At 38.7% G+C, this 24,517-nt stretch overlaps 1 protein-coding gene across 1 annotated transcript; it reads right to left on the bottom strand.

Annotated features, from left to right (window-relative positions):
- Positions 1–5,060: 5,060 nt before the first annotated feature.
- LOC139724064 (sn-1-specific diacylglycerol lipase ABHD11-like) lies at positions 5,061–23,802 on the bottom strand. Its single transcript, XM_071635268.1, has 7 exons — positions 23,702–23,802; positions 19,267–19,471; positions 9,340–9,490; positions 8,189–8,365; positions 6,944–7,132; positions 5,967–6,151; positions 5,061–5,202 (listed from the first exon to the last, which is right to left on the bottom strand). The coding sequence occupies exons 2-7, from the start codon at positions 19,398–19,400 to the stop codon at positions 5,061–5,063; spliced, it is 978 nt and encodes a 325-aa protein (XP_071491369.1). The 5' UTR covers positions 19,401–19,471; positions 23,702–23,802.
- Between the last annotated feature and the right edge of the window lie 715 nt (positions 23,803–24,517).

Below are 24,517 nucleotides of genomic sequence, written 5' to 3'. Positions count from 1 at the left end.
ACGCTTTTTACTTGGCATTAATATGTTTGTAGGATTTATATTATAGTCATTGTGCTCAGTATGTCTGTTCAATATCTGTCTCAGCCAGATCTAGACCATTGGTGCCTGTTTATCCCTCATAATACCTTACAATTAAAAGACAATTTAAAAACATATACCCCAGAAGAAACTTAAGTTTCAGAATTTTGAAGAAAAAAAAAACATGAAAAAGTCTAGATTTGAAATACTGAACATATTTATATTGAAATGCACATAACAAGCCTGAAAATAACAACATTCATGTAGTAAATTTCTGTGCATAAAGGAAGACAAAATACATGTGTAGTTACAGCCATCACAAACTTTACAAGCTACTGTATGCTGCTCAAATTTGGTGAAATTAAATCAGCCAAGCAGTCTGCAGGTTCAATGCACTTTAGCATCATGTGCAAGGAAAATACATAATTGGAGAATGAAATGGAAAATGAGTCCTAGCCCATCATACACTGTATTTTTTCTTCTCTCTGTCACTCTCTTGAAAATGGAAGCCATCAGTATGAAGATCATTACTCTTTATGCCTGACTTGATTTCAGCACCCTGTCAAACAAACGAATGAAATACATGTATAAATTAAATGCCTGATACCCTATACCCTCCCTGGACCATCATAATCTTGCCACATTGATGCACAGTCAGTTTGCCAATGCCATTTAGAAAGTATCTACTGAGGAATATGACATGGAAGTCTCAGCTGTAGATGTCACTACGTTCATCAAAATTACTTGAATTGCCTCTTGTGTCCTCTAAATGCTTACAGCACTGCCAGTACCCATTAACTCAAAGACTTTATAGTATCAATATTGGAAATACATCATAATAAATAAAAGCTAATCAATTTTTCTTATACATGTATAACCTTTATGACATTCTGAAAGAAGTCTATGCACTTCAAGAATGAAAACACAAAGTAAAAGAAGAATCAAACAAAGGGCATATTATGCAAAAGCATCATCCAAAGTTCTTATAGACTGAGATCTACAGAGGTAACCAAGGATGGAACTTTTCATTGTAGAAAGAAACATGTTTTAGCATTGTTTTAAAAGAATTGATTGTCTTTACACATTGGATGTTATCACTCCGTAGTTTTGCAGTTGCCACTGTAAAATCTCCTGCCCTTTACAATTTAGTGGTGGTAAATGGGATGAAACAACAGAGATTTGACTTGGAAAGTCAACTTCTAACTGGTTGATATTTTGGATGAATTCTCTGAGATATCTTTGGTCAAATCTTTGTCAACAGATTACTAAAAGAATTCCAGTATTGTATAGACAGCCAGTGCATATCATGCAAAGTTTACATGGTGTGGTCACTACTAGCATGGGTTCATAATCATTTTAGTATCAGGAAGTCCATATATGATGCTATAATTAGAAATACCATTATGGTGCCTGGGTATGCCTCTGCCATATCATATCATATCATATCATTCTCCCATATATATGTCTGTTGTACATCTTGACAGTGTGAAACAAGTTTCACATGATTGGTAAAAAAACTGACATGACATGCTTGAAAGTTTGAAGGCACAACACCAAAAAAGGTCAGTGTTTACACATTCCTTGAACCAGATTTCATTTGGATGGATTGTATTGTTCAACAGATCAAGTATTTGGGAATTTGAGCATTTTCACTTGACATGTGACCCTGGGCCTTGACACCATGGCCCATATCTTTCTTCATATAATCATTAACAGCAATATAATGACGATACTATGGGCTATTTTCAAAATATAGGAAACAATAGTGACATTTTCACAATATCATTCAGCCTTTGACCCCACGGCCAAATCTTTCCTTGCAGAATAAATGTGTAGTAATACATGAATATACAGTGTACCTAGTTTGCAGTGTAAATGTATTGAGTATTTTTCAAGGTATGGGGAAAATAACGATATTTAAGCATCAAATGGTAGATTTTTGGATTTTTACCTGACCACCTTTGACCCCCATAACCCAAAATTTCTCAAGAGAATCATCATTTGGCAGTAAATGCATAGTACATGTATAAATTTCATGAGGATAGCATGAGCCATTTCCAAGATATGGAGAAAAAAGTGAAATTTTAGCATTTTCACTTGACTTTTGATCCTAGATCCTATGGTCCAAAAACTTTCCCTAGAGAATCTCTTCATTGTAAGACACATATATGCCAACTTTCATGAAAATACCGTACATTGTACCTTCAGGCATTGCAGAGATATATTGGGGGGGGGGGGGGAGAGGGTGAAATTTAAGGATTTGACCTTGACCTTTGAACTAGAGTGCATGCACTCAGAAATGTATAGGCACAAGTTCATCCACTGTAATACATGCCAAGATTCACTGGGATACCTCAGAGGGTTCACATAAGTTACACTGTCCATAAAATCAATTACCTATAGACGGATGAACAGACAGACCAACAGACTACCAGAAAACATAATGCCACCAGCAACACTTTGTGGTGGAGGCAAAATCAATATGTGACATTACAAACACATGTACAATATTTTCTGTTAATACCTGTGTCAAGAATGGCCATATTTTTCACATTTCATGAAGTGAGAATGAAGCACTTTTATATTCCAATTACAAAGGCATTCCTAGCTGGACGTGAATCAACTTCATTAACAACTGTATCTTCAAGGTTAATGGAATTGACTTTGATACACTTGTACTTTTGTGTAAATCTACTGGATAAGTTGCGTATGTATACTCCACAAGCTGCGATTATTAACACACATTTCTTCTTGAGCCCCTCATAATCATTTCATAATAGGGATAAGAGCCTTGAAGAGGAGATGGAGGTAGAAATGTTGCACTTATTGCTATTTTACTTGTTCATCTACAAACATATGTATCATATATAGTATAAGCAGTACTCATAAAAGTTTTTTGTAAATAATAAGCACTCGCCATCACTGTTTTAGAATAGAGTCGAGTTGTAATTAATTCCCAAAAGAAGTACTTTGTCAACACTCAAATTATAGCTCATTTAAACTTTTATGGTAATCTGATTTCAGTAACAAAAAATACCTCCCAAAATCTAGTTCATCATTTGCAATGACATTTAATATACAGACAAACAGGATCAATCACATTTTTAATGGCTGATTATTCAAGAGTTCCATGCATTCTATATCATTAATGCCTACAAAAATAAAAACAAATAAAAAACCCCCCTAAAACAAGCTGAGAACCAAGTATACATGAATGTCCCAATACAGGGATACGAGAAACATGGAAATACACTGTCTGCTCAAATAAAAAAGAAAGAGGAAAGAGAGAACGAGATAAAAATATCAGGAATACGATCTTGGTTGTAAAGCGATTTTCTGGGGCAGGGGTGCCACTTGCCCCCCAAATAAAATTTTTGGGGGGCAAAATTAGTTTTTGCCCCCCCCCCCCCCAAAGTGCCCCCTGTAACAAATAATTAATCAATTATCTAAAGACCAAAATGAGCAATAAAGGCACTTTTCTTGTCTAAAAGTTGTCAATTTCAGAACTAATGATATAAAATAAAAATCATAATTCATTATCAATATGCATTACCGCTATAATATCTGTACACTAATACAGTTGTATTTACTTATGAGTAAATTGAGTGTATAGATGGTACCCCTGTATGTTATAATCATAGTCCTTCACACTAAATTGTTTTACACTATGCGTAATTTCCTAGAAATTTGCTTTTAAATGCTCTATAAACACGACTTTTGTACTCTGTTTTTGCAAAAAGTCCCTCCCGTGGGAGGGGGTATCCCCCTCCCACACCCTCCCCTGCTCGGTCGCTTCGCTCCCTCACCGAGGATCTTACACAGTCACATAAATATACCCCCGTAAGTTATGATCATAGTCCTTCGCACTAAATTTTTTCCCAAATGTGTAATTTCCTAGAAATTTGCTTTTAAATGCTCTATGAATGCGACTCTTGTACTCTGTTTTAACAAAAAGTCCTTACCATGGTACCCCCGCTCGGTCGCTTCGCTCCCTCGCCGAGGATTTCACACCGTCACATAATGTGCCCCCGTCAAGATTTTGCCCCCCAAAACCAAAAGTGTTCCGGCGCGCTTGTTCTGGTGCTGCAAAAACATATCATTACATATACACATTGAATGACTGTGAAGAACTAAAGGATATTATCGCTGGGGTGACAAAACATAGTACCTAAAATTTTAGTGAAAATAACTCGTTTGGATTAATTGTCAGATAATCACTAAAGTCTTAAGTGATGTCATATCCACATCCTCGTTGTCTTACCTTAAAAATGAAGCCGTCATGGCATGTCAAAAGAAAGGCATTCCCATTTGTTACAGTGCTTTGACAGCTATGTTGTTGTTGTTGTTTTTTGGTCTCCTGAACATTTGACATTTTTGAGATACAAGGTTTTGTTGCCCCAACCAGAGTGTTTTCAAAAGTGGGGGGGGGGGGGGGGGGTGGGCACTTCTGGGTTTCATGAGCTTACAAGCAAAAAAAAAAAAATAAAGGTCCTCAGCTCATCTCTCCCCTTCCATATCCAGGGTTTTTTCAGCTGACAAGCAAAGTCTTCAGTGGAAAAACATAACCTTACTTCACTCACACTTCAAGATCTCTATCTATTTCTATTTAGTGCCACTCACAAACTTCCGGGTTAAATAAAGTAAGGGGGGCCCAAAGTGATGACACCTTATGCATTCCTTTGTATGGTGCACAAAAAGTGTGGGGGCCCGACCCCCAACGGCCCCAACGGTTCCGCCGGCCATGCAAACAGCGATATACATTTACATGTAGCTGTTTTCTTCACAACTTTGCCTAGCAACACCTTGAGAAGTCCTATTGCATTTCAGCTGCGTCATAAACAATGAGATATCTATCAAATATTCTTTGTGCCATTCACCATATTGCATAAAACACGTATATAACTAATAGGATGCCAAAGTCAATACAAAACCTTTTACCAGCTCCCTATAATTATTACCATATATATGAGACATAATAATATTGAGGTCAATGTTTAGCCTAGACACAATGTTGGACATTATGCTGTCAAGCCATGATGATGTCATGACGTTTTGGCAAGAAACTGCAACACTATTTGTAAGAACTCTGCCGGTTTCTCCGAATGCACCCAGTGTCCGGCGCCCTCTATGACTGAAAATGAGACATTTGGAAAAATAGCCCGAATCCCAGGGTGGTCTTCTGATCTGTGGTGGGGAGAGAAAAGGAAAAACAGATAGGTGAGCAAGGTGAAAAGTCTTGTACGTAAATAAATGCATTGGCAATTCTGAAAGAATAGACTTTAAGCTTTAAAATTATATATAACTCAATCAAAGTGGACTCTCCTCACCTATCTAAATATTGGAAAGAAAGCACAGACTTGAGAAAAGTGTGTATCGAGAAATGAGGCCCTGAAGTATAGGGTCTATTCAAGCACTTACTGTATAATGATAATACCATGCCATGCTAGCTGTGCAATAAATGGGACAAAAAAAGAAAGAAAATAAAACAAACACAAACAGGATGTTTAGCACCCTAGCAGTAACAATGAAGGGATTATCAGACTAAGCTGACATTGACCATGCTTAATCAAAAAATTCTATACATTGCTCGTACCAACTTTCAAAGCAGTGGCATCATCCTTACAAAACTTATTAGAGTAAAAGTGTGTAACAGGATTTTAATAATGAAAGGGGGCCTCTAAGACATATACCTAATCACTCAATTCCTTAAAAAGTGTTCTAGAAAAACTGTTACAAAACACATTTTTTCTTTCATTTTATGATCTCAAACTTTAGAAATAAGTAGAAGAAGAATTGCTCTTTCAGAAAATATGAAAAACCACAGATTGACTAGGTTGACCCATTTACATCTTATGAGTCCTCACGTAAATCAGGGCATGAAACTTTTTGTCGGTTTTGTGATGCGCAGTCACATCTATACAATGAGTTGTGTTCATGTGAGCACTCACCTCACATAGTTGGAGTTTTCACCGCTGACAAAGAGTGTTTCCCCAGTAAACTGAGCTCCCAGTGGAACCTGCAGATGTGTCAGGTGAGTCCAGTTAGCCATGAGGGCATCCAGGTTGACTCTCCACTTCACCTTCCCATCCTCCTTGGTCAGGTTGGTCAGGAAGAATGCACGAAGCATGTCATCCTGGCGATTGACAGTGGAAGACGGACATTGTATGAACAAGAGGTGTCAACTTATTGTAGTTACTGGCATTACAAAACGGGCTTTAGAACCTCTGCAATCTAATTGGTCAACTATCATGCACTGATTCTTACTGATCCCCACTAAGCCATGCATCCAGTAAAATCCAAACACATGGCTCAAGCCTTGTACGGTGTTGTAGATGTACTGGACGCATGATAGGGAAAAAAAGGTTCAACTTCATGAATTTATGGGCCCATCCTATAAAACGAATGATGCACAGGCCTGTTTCGTGGATCACTGAGAATTGGATAAAACCCACTCGCTGCGGTCATGGGTTTAAACAGTTCCACAGTTAAACTCACGCATCCAATTCTCACTGATCCACTCTGTCCTGTGCATCACTTGTATACTGTATGTTTGGGGGAAAAAACAAGAAAATTTGGCAATATGCTTCCTGAAAGGGTAATCACTCAAAGATGAAAAACTATGAATAACATGAAGAAAATCTATAAAAATAGGGTGAGAACACCTACAGTATTCAGCTCTGAGTACAAGTAGCAACATTTAATCAACATAATATATTAAATATTAACATTTCCTTTTCCTCACAACATCAAATTTCCCTATGGCATGTTTTGACATCACCCTCAACTGCACCCAGAGATCCAATGAGCCACATTGTGTAGACAGGTCAACCGCATTGTATGCAGGCACACAGAAGATCATGTGAAGATAACAATCTCCCGCCCCAAGAACCCATATTGGAAGTATGGACACAAAGCTTAAACATACCGGAACTGCCTCTGCCATCTGCTTGCCCACCTCCCTCTTGGCTTTTGAGAGTGTCTGTGAACCAAGATGGCTGAGCGGCATGTCCTTCATGAGCTGGATAAATTCCATGGTTTGGGACGTATCACTGACGGACTGAGGTGGGGCATTGTGAGTAACATCGACCACAATGAGCTTGTTGATTAGATTTGGCTGTAAAGTATACAGAATTGCTGCTTATGATTACCTTCAAGAATAAACGACTGCTTCTTAGTTATATTGTGTAAGTAATGCCATAATGATGGGCAGGCCTATTCACTCATGCATGGATATTTCTCACTTACCTGTCAAGGGACATCCTTTGATCTAAATTACATTCCATTATTGCAATATTTTGCACAATTATTGGCTATTTTCATGTCAGCCATGACTGAGGTAAACCTCAGGTGAGCTATGTGATATGCATCAATAAACTTCGCACAGCGTATAACGGTATAGGCACAGTACCAGGTATCTATTAAATATGGTAAACCAATCTATTTAAAAACATCTATGCACACTGTAAAGTGACTTTTTATATAATAATAAATAATAATAGCTGGTTTTTATATAGCGCATTTCACACTTAAGTGTCTCAATGCGCTTTACAGACTATTATTACCCTGGTCACTGGATACATGATTTCCAACCAGCACTAAACAGTGCTCATTCTCCACTCCCTGGGGAGCATTCCAGCCAGTCGCAGCCATTTTACAGGCGCGCACATGCTGATCAACCAACATAAGCTTTCTCATCCTACCGGGTACCCATTTATACTCCTGGGTGGAGAGCAGCAATGTGGATAAAGTGCCTTGCTGAAGAGCAAACGTGTCGGGCTTGGCATGGGCTCGAACCCATCATACCACGCTCATGTCATTCACAGACGAGCGCTCTTATCCACTCAGCCACGACACCTCCACTGTATTTGTCAATACAGTAAAATGCCACCCAATGTTCAAGCATGTAGGAGAGTTTCAGTCCAATTTGATTTCACTTCTGCAATTTTTCCACGAAAAGCATCAAAACATACATTTGAACAAAAATGTACATAACAAAATTGGCAATCTATAATCAACATAATCTTTAGAGTATTTCAACAAACACAATAAAATTAAACAAGTCAATGATGCAACCGTTTCCAATTTAAGAGAGAGAAAAAATATGCAGGTGTCACATAGTTGATGGCAGCTTTGATAAATATTATATTTGAAGTGTAGGCAGGGAACACACCCGTGACAGTGCCAGACTAATTCCTGTTCGACCACCCATGCTGTGCCCAAGCAGATCACACCGGTCAGTCCCAAGTTGACACCTCAGGAGCTGGTCAACGTCATCTGCCATGGCCTCGTAGCTCATAACGGGAGAGTGTTCACTCTGACCATGGTTACGGGCATCCACAGTCACAACCTGCACAAACATACGATAAAATTTGCAAACTTCAGAAATTCTGCATGGGAATGGGGCTTGTCATGCTTCAACCCTTCCCGATGAGGAATTACATCATCTCAGGCACAACAGGATAAAATATCCGTTTAATTATACATCAACTGCATTTAGGTATTTCTGTAATGGAAGTCAAATGGCTGTTCACTTGAAGCATTAGACTGATTATATTAGGACTGAATATGCTATCCACCACTTGGCCAAGTGTTTTGTTCCTGTGCTAAATACTCATACTCAAGTTCCCAACGTACCTACGTAACTCCCCTCATGCTAAGAATCCACTGCAGCAGGGGTACTGTTAACTTAAAGTGGATGGCATGCCTTCGATTCAACAATCCACTACATGAACAAATGGCTGGTAGGGTAACCTAAAGAATAATGTGCAATTTACACACTTGTCACGTACAGTTCTACATACGTGTATTTACTTGTAAACACTTACCAATTTCAGTAAAAAAAAATATCTTAAAGTTAACACTGACCGACACACTAGTGATAAAGTTTTACAGTCTTGTCAAGTTTTGAAAAGAAGAGGAAAACAATATTTGGGATTAAAAATCATTTGAGATGTATCATAATTACTGTTGTTCATATTCTCTTCTACAAAAAGAAATAAATTAAATGTATATTTACCTTGAGCATATACCTGTACCCATCTTCATGTAGTGGTGTACATTAAAAATGGCATCAGATTTGGGACTTATCTCTACCTCTCTCTTTTGATTTATCAACTAACTTGAGATAGTTGAATGAAAGACACTGACAACCAATGTTTACCAATGGATGTATTAGTGTTATGACTGGAATAACTTTTCGTAATACAAACACGCACATCTATCAAGCAATAGAACATAACAAGCAACCAAAATACCTGGTACCCCTGACAATGTATTTAAAACTATGTTACAATCTGGGCATTCAGTGTATCCAAACCTTACCCTTCTGGATAACTCTGTTGCCATTCTTTTTGCCAGAGACTCCCAGTTCTTCTTGGATCCAAGAACACCATGGAGAATAACAATGGGAAAAGCTGCACCCCCATTTGGCTGCTTAGATTCAAAGACGTCATATGATAACCTCACACTGGTCCTAAGGGAAAAGAAGAACAGGATGAACTACAATTATCACGGAAGGTGATTAATACCCCCGCCCCTAGTGTTGCTTTATAGCATGTGATGTCATGAAGGAAATGACGTTAATACCAAGTTTGTGCATTTGTCGAATTGGAAACAGAATAATTTTAGTTTACTGTACAAATACAGAGTTGACACTGAGTATAAAACTTACAGCAAATGGAAACATGCTTTCCCCCAGCATCACTACACTTAAAGACCATCATACACACCAAATTTGACCTTCATAGCTCGAATGGTTTATTTTGATACAAAATGGGTGGTTACCATGGCAACACATTTTCCTTAAACTAACACATTGGTGTCTTGCAAAACTACACTTCTCGATCATAATACATACTAAATTTGACTTTAATTGCTTGAATGATGGAAAAGTTATTCGATCTGCAAGGCTTTGGTAAAATTGTGGTTACCATGGCAACGGTTTGTGTTACAAACACAAAAATTATGTGTTCCACATCTGTACCTCAGGGCCATAATGCCTACCAAATTTGGTTTCAATTGCTTGAAAACTGTGGAAGAAGTTCACTCCACAGGATTTAAAAAAAAATAATATGCGGTTACCATGGCAATGCACTGTCCGATACAAATACAAAGGACATTTTGCAAAACTACACTGAAAGAGCGTCATACACACCGAATTTCACCTTCATAGATTAAATGGTTCAATTTGATACAAAAATGAGTGGTTACCATGGCAACATATTTTTCTTATATTAACACATTGGTGTCTTGCATAACTACACCTCCCGATCATCATACAAACTAAATTTGACCTTAATTGCTTGAATGATGTGGAAGTTCTTCAATCCACAAGGTTTTGGTAAAATTATGGTTACCATGGCAACGCTTTGTCCGACAAACACAAAAATTATGTGTTCCACATCTATGCCTCAAGGCCATAATGCCTACCAAATTTGATTTCAATTGCTTCAAAACTGTGGAAGTTGTTCACTCCATAAGATTTCGAAGAAAACATACGCTTACCATGGCAACACTTTGTCAAGTACAAACACAAAGAGTGTCTTGCATAACGACACCTATAGATCATCATAGATACCAATTTTGAAATTGATTGCTTAAATACTATGGAAGTTATTCAATCCACAAGGTTTTGGTAAAATTATGGTTACCATGGCAATGCATTATCCGACAAACACAAAAAACATGTCTTGCACATCTATACCTCAATATCATCATTTACCCTAAGTTTCATTTAAATTGCTTCAAAACTGTAGGAGGAGTTCGCGACGCAAGATTTTACAACAGACCGACCGACCGACTGACCGCCCGCCCACCCACCCGCCCGACCAACATCACGGTGATTCCTATATACCCCCTTCACACTATGTGTGGCGGGGGTATAATTAAAGGTGCATGATGCGTAGAATGACAATCCATTATACCTATAGGAGAGGACTGATCATGTTAAAGAGATACTAAAGGTATGCTTTCACAGATTACAGTATGGCATTGACGACTTTGTAATTAGGTGATACGCTATCAGCGTATCACCTATTGTGATTGTCAAAATCTCTCTTTATTAGGTGATACGCTATCAGCGTATCACCTATTGTGATTGTCAAAATCTCTCTTTATTTCTTTTTATTCTTCTTTCTTTCTGGACAATTTTGTGTCATCAATATCTCAAGAATGACATTACGGAATAACATGACATTTTCAGGGAACATGTCTCATGACAAAATCTAGCCACAATAAGGTTTTCATGACAGTAACATATCTATGACGTCATCTAGGCGCCATTTTGTGATTTTCGGACCATGTTACATGATCGATCATAACTTCATATCTAAAGGTCATGTCTGTATCATTTTCGGCGGACATTAAGTTCAGGTCACGCTCTATCATACATTTTAATGCTAATTACCTAAGACATTATTACGCGCGCGTACGCGCGCGTCAAACTTTTAAAAGGCTCAAAACAACTTACCAATGGGAAATCTCGAAGTTTCAGACAATTTTAAGCGTTTCGCGCGTTCGCGTCCGTCCGCACATTTTCGCGCGTAGTGCGCGTAAGCAAACTGAAAATGCACATTTTTTGACAGATTTGGATTCCTGATACATTAAGTAACAATATCCATTGATTTCCGATCAATTTTGACCTATAACAAAGGAATGCGTTGGCGTCAAAGTTGAAATTTCGTGTGCGCGTCTTTGTGCAAATATAGCGAAAAACATGTCTTTGTTTATTTCGCCATAGCTCTTTAAAACGTCTGGTTACCCTATGTTTTTATTGCATATTACAAAAACATATGAATTGGAAATAACGTTTCAAGTATTAATATTTCCATAATTACATTATGACGTCATCATATCATCATCTGAAATCAAAAAAGTGGAATTAATTTTTTTGAGGTACTGTTTCTGACATTCATTTGCTCGTATCTCTGTTGTTTAAAGGACAAGTTCACCTTCATAAACATAAGGATTGAGAGAATGTAGCGGTATTAGTAGAACACATCATTGAATGTTTGAGGAAAATCGGACAATCCGTTCAAAAGTTATGAATTTTTGAAGTTTTTGTGCTGTAACCGCTGGATGAGAAGACTACTGCAGTGTGTGAATAACTTAGATGTCACATGCGTACAACAATATAAGGAAAACATAAAGAGAATTTCACAAAATTTCATCTTTTGAAAAAAGTACACATTCGTCCGACTTGTTACCGACAAATGTTATGGGTAATATTATTCCCCCTGCCTTTAGAAAGAGGCAAGTCAAGTGCTCCTTTATTATGCGAAAAAAGTGAAAATATGTTGAATTTTCTTTACATTTTCTTTATACTGTTGTACGCATATGACTCACAAGCTGTAGTAGTCTCCTCATCCAGCGGTTCCAATACAAAAATTTAAAAAATTCATAACTTTTGCATCGATTGTCCAATTTTCCTCAAACTTGCACTGATGTGTTCTACTAATATTGTTGAATTCTCTCAATCTTTATGTTTATGAAGGTGAACTTGTCCTTTAAGCTCAATATTATCCCAAATTCAGATATGTTGTACTTTGAACATTTGCCTTTCAGGTCCATGTCATGGTTTTGAAATTTAATGACGTCATCATACTTTAAATTGTGATTAAAGGTAAAGACGCAAAATCGGACAAGTTTACGTGTTATGTCTATGGGAGGGGATCTTTTTTAAAACCATGCATTGACTTGACAACGTTTAAGCACCTTTATCTCAGCTGATTCTGCTTCATTTCCTCTGAAACTTAAGTATGTTGTAGCTGAGACAATAAGCTGCAATAATCATGCATTTTCTTCTTCGAAATCTCCTCATCAGGTTGACAATTTTGCAGTTTAAAACTGAAAATGAGAATGGAATGTGGACAAAATGATTCCCGATTCATCTTTCACATACATAAGTTTACGTTCCTCATATTTTCTCGCCTAGACGTATGGCCGAGTGGTTAAAGGCGACGTCTCAGAGACGTGAGGTTGCGGGTTCGAACCCCACAAGATCACGAAACAAAATACATAGCTATTTTACTTTTTTTCTTCAATTTTGTATTACATATTCGTCCATGTAGAAATCACGTTCGTATATAAACGCACCTATACACACACACAGACACACAGACACACACCATATCCCTCTTTTTTGTGTTGGAGACCACATTGCTTCGACTGCTGCAAAATTTTGCAGGCTGACTTTGTCAAACCGATCATAGTATGTAATGACGACGACGGAGGTGTTGTACTTTGAACAATTGTCTTTCAAGACCATGTCATTGTTTTGTACTTTGATGACGTCATCACACTGAAAATTGTGATTAAAGGCAAGGTATCAAAACCAGCCGATTATAGGCTTTATGTCTACGGCGCGTATTTTTCCCAAGTTGCCAGAAATGGCATAGCGACATCAGTCGTTACAAGGCCGCATTTCCGTCTAGCAATGCAATACATGTTCACGCGGCCACGATTGTTGAGTGGGCATTGACTTTTTCCCCCTGTAATATCTATACATTTCTTTTTTGCCTTACCATTTCCGGGGATGTCCCGTGGCCGAGTGGTTAGAGAAACGGTTTTGCATGCACGCTCAATACAACTTCAAGGTGCCTATATCACATTCTTTTCTTTGTCGATCACAGATGACCGACACCTGATGACCCCAAGCGTATCACCTAACTCGTCCTCAATGTGACGAGTTTTCATGTCTCGTTTTTTTTATTCTTCTTTCTTTCTGGACAATTTTGTGTCGTCAATATCTCAAGAATGACATTACGAAATAACATGACATTTTCAGTCAACATGTCTCATGACAAAATCTAGCCACAATAAGGTTTTCATGACAGTAACATACCGGTATCTATGACGTCATCTAGGCGCCATTTTGTGATTTTCGGACCTAGTCACATGATCGATCATAACTTCATAACTAGATGTCATTTCTGTATCATTTTCGGTGGACATGAAGTTCAGGTCACGCTCTATCTTACTTTTTAACGCTAGTTACACAGGTCATCATTACGCGCGCTTAAGCAGCGCGCGTCAAAATTTTCAAAGGCTCAAAACGACTTCCCAATGGGAAATCTCGAAGTTTCAGACAATTTTAAGCGTTTCAAACATTTTCTCGCGTGCGCGTCCGTCCGCGCAATTTCGCGCGCAGAGCCCGTAAGCAACATGAAAATGCATTTTTTTTGACTGATTTGGATTTCTGATACTTTGAGTAACAATATCCATTGATTTCCGATCGATTTTGACCTATAACAAAGGAATGCACTGGCGTCAAAGTTGAAATTCCACGTGCGCGTCTTTCTGCAAATATAGTGAAAAAACATGTCTTTCTTTATTTCGCCATAGCTCTTTAAATCGTCCATTGACCCTATATTTCTATTGCATATTACAAAAGTATATGAATTGTAAATAACATTCCTAGTATCAATATTGCCAGGAAAACGCGATGACGTCATCATATCGTCATTTTAAATAAAAAAAGTGGAATTGATTTTTTTGAGGTACTGTTTCTGACATTCATTTGCTCGTATCTCTGTTGTTTAAGCTCAATATTATCCCAAATTCAGATATATTGCACTTTGAACATTTGCCTTTCAAGTCCATGTGATGGTTTTGAAATATGATGACGTCATCACACTAGAAATTGTGATTAAAGGTAAAGACTCAAAATCAGACAAGTTTACGTGTTATGTCTATGGGAGGTGATTTTTTTTTAAACCATGCATTGACTAGACAACGTTTAGGCACCTTTACCTCATCTGATTTTGCTCCATTTCCTCTGAAACATACATATGTTGTAGCTGAGACAATAAGCTTTAGTAATCCTGCATTTTATGTTTTCAAATCTCCTCATGAGGTTGACAATTTTGCAATTTAAAACTGAAAATGAGAATGCAATCTGTACGGAACGATTCCCAATTTTTCTTTGCAACTGTATATTGATCGAATCCACGCTGCCACTTGTGAGAAGTTGAATAGCGCCATCACAAGTCAACACTGTCACGATTGTATTTAGATTTAAGTTTCGCACTCGATCTTCAGGACAGCCATGTGGCATAATCGGTTAACGCGCTGGTTGTTCATAACGCCATACCGGAAGGCGAGTGGTTCGACTCCCGCAGGACTTTTATCCGTTCTTTCTTTTTTTCTCTTTTTTTTTCGGCAGTTCAGCTTTACTCCGATGTCATTTATCGTATTATTTTATCAAGTGTACGTAACCCGTGAACACGGCTGCTCTATTTCCCTTGTTTTGTATTGGGTTTGGAGATTGGGTTTGCTTCATTAATTTTGTCACAATTAATGTTGTAAATTGCCCCTTGTTACAGTGTCCCGCTTGCCACCTTTCGTTTGCTCTTTCCTTTTCTCTTCATTGGTTATTGTTATACTGTAACAGGATAGGTAGGAACATGTACGTTTAAATAACTTGCAGGAATGGGAGCTGAATTGATTAACTCTAGTCCAGGTGTATGACGTCTCGCTCATCTCTTTGAAATTCCAGGTTGTTATTGTTTGACCCAATAACGGAGTTGTAGACAGGTTATATGTTGCTATAGAGGTATCTTGTACCACATGAGTGGAAAGCATCACTGTTTAGTAGTAGTAATGAACTTTTTCATGTTGTAAATGGTATAAAGATTTAAGATAAATATATATATATATATATATATATATATATATATATATATAAAAAGATTAAAGATAAATTTCACATCCAATCTTCGGTACAGCCGTGTGGCTTTATAGTCGCTTAGCGCGCCGCATGGTCATTATGCACTACCTCAGGACGAGATGTTCGAGACCCGCAGGACGCTATCATTTTTTTCTCTCTCTCTTTCTTTTTGTTTCTTTTGGCAGTTCAGCTTTATTCCGATCGATGTCATTTATCGTATTATCTTACCAATTATACTACCCCACGACACACAGTCGCTCAAGTTCCTTTTTTTTTGTCGGAGGCTGGAGGTTGGATTTGCTTCATTTATCATACGTATTGTTTAAATTGCCCTTGGTACAGTGCCCCGCTTGCCACCTTTCCTTTTCTCTTTCCTTTTCTCTACGTTTGTTCCTGTTACACTGTCACAAGACAGGTCGGAAAATAATTTGCATAACTCAACTGGAGCAGGAATGGCAACTGAATGAATTAACTCTAGGCCAGGTGTATGGCGTCTCGCTCATCTCTTTGAAATTCCAGGATGTTATTGTTTGACGCAATAACGGAGTTGTAGACAGGTTTTATGTTGCTATAGAGTTATCTTGTGCCACAGGAGTAGAAGGCATCACTGTTTAGTAGTAGTAATGAACTTTTTCATGTCCCTCCATGTCAATTATAGTGTGGTTTAAAGGGGTTGTGTGTCTATCTGCCAAAGAAAAGGAAAAACTTATTTTCGTCATGGCTGTTTCTCTATACGTAGCCGTAGGTAATGAGTGTTGTTGGTATCTGAGCAGTGAAGAACAGAGCATCAGGCTAAAATCCCCCTTAGTTATACGTGCTAAGCGTTCAATTTGATATATCTTTCTTTATGAAGTCAATCCCTGCTAATGGAGTTACAGAATTATGTTATGACACGTTTCACTGAAAGTTTGTAAAGCAAAGTTTATGGACAAGGCAAGCAATAGTACATGAATAATACCTACCATTGATTTCAGAGGGAAATTATGGTATGCCTAAATGTAAGGGTATCATTGCTTTGGAATTGCTGAGACAATATGCTTGGACGAGGGCTTCCACTTCTAATAACTGATCCCTTTGAAGATGTGTCGGTCACGGGTGATCGTCATGATTCATCTTTCACGTAGAAGCTTACGTTCCACACTCTTGGTTCGAGAAGACTTACCATCATACTTCAATTTGTTATTAAAGGTAAAGACTCAAAATCAGACAAGTTTACGTGTTATCTCTATGGGAGGTGATTTTTTTTTAATGTGCATTGACTTGACAACGTTTAAGCACCTTTATCTCAGGTGATTTTGCTCCATTTCCTCTGTAACTTAAGTATGTGGTAACTGAGACAATAAGCTGCAGTAATCATGCATGTTATCCTTTGAAATCTCCTCATTAGTTTGACAATTTTGCAGTTTAAAACTTAAAATGAGAATGGAATGTGGACAAAACGATTCCTGATTCATCTTTCACATACATAAGTTTACGTTCCTCATATTTTCTCGTCGAGACGTATGGCCGAGTGGTTAAAGGCGACGTCTCAGAGACGTGAGGTTGCACACGTGCGGGTTCGAACCCCACAAGATCACGAAACAAAATACTCAGCTATTTTACTTTTTTTTCCTTCAATTTTGTATTACATATTCGTCCATGTAGAAATCACATTCGTATATAAACGCACCTATACACACACACAGACACACACACACACCATATCCCTCTTTTTTGTGTTGGAGACCATATTGCTTCGACTGCTGCAAAATTTGGCAGGCTGACTTTGTCAAACCGATCATAGTATGTAATGACGACGACAAAGGTGTTGTACTTTGAACAATTGTCTTTCAAGACCATGTCATTGTTTTGTACTTTGATGACGTCATCACACTGAAAATTGTGATTAAAGGCAAGGTATCAAAACCAGCCGATTATAGGTTTTATGTTTACGGCACGTATTTTTCCCAAGTTGCCAGAAATGGCATAGCGACATTAGTAGTTACAAGGCCGCTTTTCCGTCTAGCAATGCAATACATGTTCACGCGGCCACGTTGGTTGAGTGGGCATTGACTTTTCTCCCTGTAATATCTATACATTTCTTTTTTGCCTTACCATTTCCGTGGATGTCCCGTGGCCGAGAGGTTAGAGAAACGGTTTTGCATGCAAACTCAATATAACTTCAAGGTGCCTATATCACATTCTTTTCTTTGTCGATCACAGATGACCGACATCTGATGACCCCAAGCGTATCACCTAACTCGTCAGTCTGACGAGTTTCATATCTCGTTTCTTTCATTTCTGGAACAGTGGTATGAAAAACTTAAACATCTAAAAAATCCCAACTTAAAATTAGAAAAGAAGGACACTCTAAGCTATTCAGATGTGAAGTAAAAAGTACATATATTCATTATTTTTTTATGCCTCCGCCACAAAGTGGTGCCGGAGGCATTATGTTTTCAGGTTGTCCGTCCTGCCGTCCGTCCGTAATCAATTTTGTGGACAGCGTATCTAAAAAACCTTTTGAGGTATTGTAATGAAACTTGGCATGTATGTGTATGAGGGGATGAAGTTGTACCTATCAACTATTGGGTGCACATGCTCAAGGTCAAAGATCAAAAGGTCAAGGTCATATGCTCAAAATTTTCACTATTTCCCCCATATCTATGCAATGCTTGAAGATATTTTCTTGAAACTTAGTGTATACATGTACTACCCAATTAAGATTCTCTGGTGAGAGCTTCGGGTCATGAGGTCAAATGTCATATGAAAATGTTACAATTTCACTTTTTTCTCCATATCTTGGAAATGGTTCAAGGTATCTTCATGGAACATAGTATCGATTATAAGCATGTACTGACTGGCAGTGATTATCTACGGAATTTTGAGTTGTGGGGTCAGAGGTCAAGGTCAACTCTTCAAAATCTAAATAATTATTTCCCTCATATTTATGCATTTATGCAATGCCTGCAAGATTTTTTTTTTTCAAACTTGGTGTATACATGTATTACCCAATAGAGATTCTCTGGGCATTTTTTTTTTTTTTTTTTTTGGGGGGGGGGGGGGGGGGCCAAAAAGGTCAAAGATCAAGTGAAAGTGCTGAACTTTACTTCTTCATCCATATCTCGGAAGTGGCTCAAGTTATCTTGAAACTTAGTACATATTAAATGCATGTTCTGCCTGACAGTGATTCTCTTATGAATTTTAGGGACATAGGGTCAAAGGTCAAGGGACAGGTGAAAATGGTAACAATTTACTATTCAATACAGAAATTGCACCTTTTCTCCATACCTTGAAAATTACTCAATGCATGAACTTATAAAAGAGTCAAAGCCAAGTAAAAGTCTTCAAACCCCCAAATACAAGCTCTCCCATTCATCCAATTAAACCTAGGTCAAGGAAGGTGAACATTCAACACATTTGTGACAAACATGTTATTCTGATATTTTGCCAATTATGTGAAACTGTCATCACACATTGTCCTCATGTACTACAGACCTATTAGGAGAAGCATGCATTCTGGCTGAGGCATACCAGTTGCCATAGCGACATTTCTAGTTTCTTTGTACATCAATACTCGAATTATTATAAGACAGTGGTCCAACCTTGATAAAGAGAGGTGTCTGTGACTCTGCAATGCCAGTGTAGAATGCCTGGTATGATGGCATGGGCACTGGCAGCTCCCGACTTGTATTGGCTGAAGAATTCGATTCAGCTGCCTCACGAGCACGGCACTCATGACGAGTTACTGTAATCAGCCGATGAAGTGGTGTGAAGATTGTAGCCAATTGAAGGGGCTTGACAGTCTGTCTGTAGAACAAGGAGGCAATGGAATACCTAGTCTTTCAGCTCAAACAATTACAAGTAAATGGGGATTGGGGTAATACATTCCATTTGATAGATTTCCAAAGTACTGGTATGGGAGGAGGGCCATTTACAATGTTTGATACATTCAGACTAAATAATTATGCTGGACTGCAGTATCAAGTACACCCAGGATATTGATATACCCACAGATTAGCACAATTAACACTATAACACTATAACCATTTCCTCTTGAAATGAAATGCTTGTTACCAACACAAACAGTCATCACATTTTCCACAGGCATCAGGACAATGAATTGTAAATATTCAGGAAGAAATCTGGACATTTCCCATATTTCAATCAGGCCTGTGGGCTGCCATGGTAGTTGTCTTTTAAACCATTAATAAATGAATGAATGAATGAATGAATGAATGAATGAATGAATGAATGAATGAATTCTTATGTAGAAAATGACATCTGATATTTGAATAGAGTTGGAAAGATTGGAAGTTATACATATCTTTATTTGACACTGACAAAGAAACAGTTGTTTAGATTTTAGATTTTTTTTCTTCAAATTTATGCCTCTTAATGAAAATTGCACCTTTTATATTGTAAACTGTGATATTAATGTATTGGTACTGTTCTGGGTGCACCAGGTGGGTTGGGGAGGATGGCCTGAGGGCCCAAGTCATTTAGTTGGCTCTTTCCAGACCCGGGCTGCCCAACCTGGTGCACCAATAACTCTCCATTGTGTGTTTTGATTTTGAATACTGTAATCTTGATATTTGTGACTGAAAGCGGAATAAATAAAAAATAATATAGCACTTTCCGACTGAACCTTAATTGTTTAAGTAGTATGGTATTAAAGTCTACTACTCATGGACCACCTATATATTTGCAGACTGATCATATTGCCCAATAGCTTTCTTGAGGGTAAAATGTTACGATAATCCTCATTAGTTTATAAAGAAAATTGATGTTTAACAGGTCGTTGTCATTCACTAGATTTACATGCTTTATCAGCACGGAGAAGAGGCGGTCGGTTTTGGGCATGCACCGCCGCACAGTAAAAAATGTCCCCTGCGTTTGTCACCATGACTTCAGCACGTAAAATGCATGTCACCAATCTGAGCCCGCGATATGAATTGCGGGATTATCTGCCTTGGGGAAATGAAATTTACTATGGTGAAACTGAGGGATATTTTCTAAGATATACTGTATTTAATCAAAACGTGGTGGCTGAGCAGTAGGTCCAGTGGAAAGAGTTCCTTGTGACTTGCACCCCCCCCCCCCACTAACCTTGGACTCCGTGATCAATGTTACCCTACCCCTAACATCTTTAACACTAACCCTGCGTACGCTAACCATAAACCCTAAAGCCACCTAAATTGTAAGTACTGAATAATAATAATAATAATAATAATAATAATAATAATAATAATAATAATAACAATAATAATAATAATAATGATAAGACAGCAGAGTAGCTGAGAAGGAGAAGGAAAAGATAGAAAAGTACCAGGACCTTGCCAGAGAACTTCGCCGCCTGTGGAATATGAAAACGAAGGTGATCCCTATAAGCCAGTTCGTACAATGTTGTTCCACTTTGCGCATGAGCACAAACAAGGTCATTCAGACCAACAGGCATAATGGTTTTTAAATTCACTGGGATAAGCATCTGTAATGTAATGATTATTCATGAGATACTTATAAATGCTGCTTGCCAGCACATCCACCTGACAGCAAAAGTGGTATTTGGCAATATCAACAGAAAGAGATTGTCAATACATTCAATGCAAAATAATGAAATGGATGCTTTCCCAAGTGTTAATTGACAGATCTTTCTGCTCATCTGGTCTACGCAACTCTATTCTTTGTTTGAAAGGATTGTGAATCCCATAAATTGTTATGTAAAGCTTATGCATTATGTCGCTCTAAAACGAGTCAAGTGCCCCTAACCAACTGAGAAAAGAGAAAGGTCATTCGTACCAATGCGCCCATGAGCTAACTTCGAACTAGCTTATTGTCGTTGGAGCAATCGGAACAATGCCAAAGCAGCTGCGACGGCACTTGGACGATGTTGGTGTGCCTGATAGAGTGCAAACGCTCCAAAAAGCAGCATTGCTGGGGACGGCGCAAATCCTGAGAAAAGTACCGGTACTAGAAGTCTAAGGTTGCAGGATGGAACTTGATCTGATATTGATCTCAAAGGGATATCTTGTGAAGATAGAGACAATAATAATAATAATAATAAAACCCACCAGATGAGTGCTGACGTCGACAGGTTGTACCTGCCAAGGAAAGAAGGAGGCCGAGGGCTCGTGAGTGCATCAGATTGCGTCAACATGGAGCAAATCAGCCTCAACAATTACATAAACAGCAGTGAGGAAAAACTCCTTTGAGCCGTTCTGGTCGAAAGTGGAAATAATGTAAACACCATTGATCAACTTACTTTCAAAAGCCAGAAACGATCAGAAAGATCCGCAAAGTGGAGAGAAAAGCAGCTACACAGGCAGTTCTGCAGAGAGATGGAGAACACCAGCAGTAATAACACATGGTTATGGCTGAAGAAAGGAGAACTGAAGAAGGAGACAGAAGGACTGATCATCGCTGCCCATGAGCAAGCACTGTCAACGAATGCTCTAAAAGCCAAGGTACAGAAGAGAGATGTGGATGCCGCATGCAGGATATGCCGAGAAAGAGACGAGACAGTGCAACATATCGTATGAGGCTGTAGTAAACTGGCGCAAAAAGAGTACAAAAGACGACATGACAAACTGGCACAAGTCGTTCACTGGGAGCTTTGTGGAAAACATAAACTACCATGTGAGACTGAGAGCAAATGGTATATATGCACAAACCACAGAAAGTTTCTGAAAATGACCAAGTTAAAATCCTGTGGGATTTTGATGTTCAAACTGACAATGTCATCCAGCACAGGCGTCCGGATATCATCGTCGTAGAAAGGGCTCGACAGATGTGCACGATTGTCGATGTCATGGTACCAGGAGATTCCTGGAGATAGCAGGGTGACCGAGAAGGAGAAGAAAAAGATAGAAAAGTACCAAGACCTTGCCAGAGAACTTCGCCGCCTGTGGAATTCCTATGAGAACGAAGGTGATCTCTATTGTCGTTGGAGCACTTTGAACAACGCCAAAGCAGCTGCATCAGCACTTGGACGATGTAGGTGTGCCCAATTGAGTGCAAACGCTCCAAAAAGCAGCATTGCTGGGGACAGCGTGAATCCTGAGAAAAGTAAATTTACGGGAAGTCTAAGGTTCCAGGATGGAACTTGACGTGATATTGATCTCCAAGAGATATCTTGTGAAGATAGCGATAATAATAATAATAATAATAATAATAATAATAATAATGAAAACGAAGGTGATCCCTGTTTTCGTTGGAGCACTCGGAACAACGCTAAAGCAGCTGTGACGGCACTTGGATGATGTGGGTGTGTCCGATTGAGTGCAAACGCTCCAAAAGCAGTATTGCTGGGGACGGCGCGAATCCTGAGAAAAGTACTAGAAGTCTAAGGTTCCAGGATGGAACTTGACGCGATATTGATCTCCAAGAGATATCTTGTGATGATAGCGACAATAATGATAATGATAATATTTTAATGACAACAATAATAATATTTTAATAACAACAATGAGTTAGTGGCTACCCTAAAGTGCACAGGTCCACTTTGCGGTGCTCATGGCGCTTCAAAAAATTGAAAAGATAGAAATGTTCAAACATGACAACAGATAAGAAAATAAGTATAGACTAATTACTACAGTAGGTACACATTGTTGTACATACACAGCTCAGCTCTACCCTGTCGCTATTATTGCCATTGTGGCACTTATTGTTGCATAGTCTAGACACCTAGAACTACATGTAACATGTAGTTGGCATTGCCATTTCAAAAATGATTTGGCATTTGGCATTGCCATTTCAAAAATGATTTGGCATTTGGCATTACTAGTAGTACGTAGTAGCTAGTAGTATGGTAGGTGTTCAACCCACCGACCGGGTCCATAACGACCGACCGCGCATTATAATGGCATTGCGCGTACAGACAGAAAATGTACGCATGGGACTACGCGCAACGGTGTTCGATTCTTCACTGGGCTACGCTACCGAGTAAAATGTGGCGAAAACAAATAAGTATTCCCTCTAAATTACCGAACTTTAGCAAAATCGAATAAGATTTATCGTGTAACTACATATAACTAGGCCTACCTTTGCTGACTCGTTGTTAGATGTAGAGTATCCTTCCGTAATAAGTTTGACGATTTTGACCGCAAAATTGTCACCGCCGCTTGTACGATCGTGCACACACGTTACACATTTTTCACGTTTCTATTGATAGAAAAACGTTAGGTGTCCGGTATTATGAACACCCAACCATACTAGTAGTAGACTAGACTAGTACGGTAGGCCTACGAATATACTTTGTAGGAATTTCGATTTGACGTTTGTGATCATGAAAATAATGGTAAAATATCCCCTATCAGTCCCTCACAACCCACACACATTGAATTTTGCTGACAAATAGTGAGGCTTGCTTACCTACCTTCCGTTTTGAACTTAGCTGTGCTTGTAAGTTGTATAAACGTACTAAAGTGCTGCCCTACTACCGTACCACCACCACGCACGTCTCGCCGGCGCCCACTGCACTGCTGCACCGGCTGCCATCCCACCATCGCTGCCTAGTGCTCCGCTCGCGCTGTAAAGTACTTATCGTACGTAGAAAATGCATTATGCAATGTCTCTCCCCATTTCTCCATCGAAAACCCACCCGCGCTAGCGCGCTGCGCCAACTCTCCGAGCAAGTCACAGACGTGAACGCACATAAACACACAACACACTCACACACACACACACACACACGCCGTACGTGCACCACACATGCATACATATTATGAATGTCACACACACAAATCCCGCATCGCACGTCCCATATGAAAAGTGTGCATTCGTACGATTAGGCATGTTATTCGTGTGACGTCATAGCTTTAGGAGGGGCGATTTTCCATATCATTTCGTGTGTTCGTG

The sequence above is a fragment of the Diadema antillarum genome, unplaced genomic scaffold (genome assembly GCF_040938485.1).
Source record: "Diadema antillarum isolate AM-2024a unplaced genomic scaffold, OU_Dant_1.0 scf00000206, whole genome shotgun sequence".
Taxonomy (NCBI): domain Eukaryota; kingdom Metazoa; phylum Echinodermata; class Echinoidea; order Diadematoida; family Diadematidae; genus Diadema; species Diadema antillarum.
The sequence above is the reverse complement of the archived record's forward strand: the minus strand, read 5'-3'. Positions and strand labels throughout refer to the sequence as shown.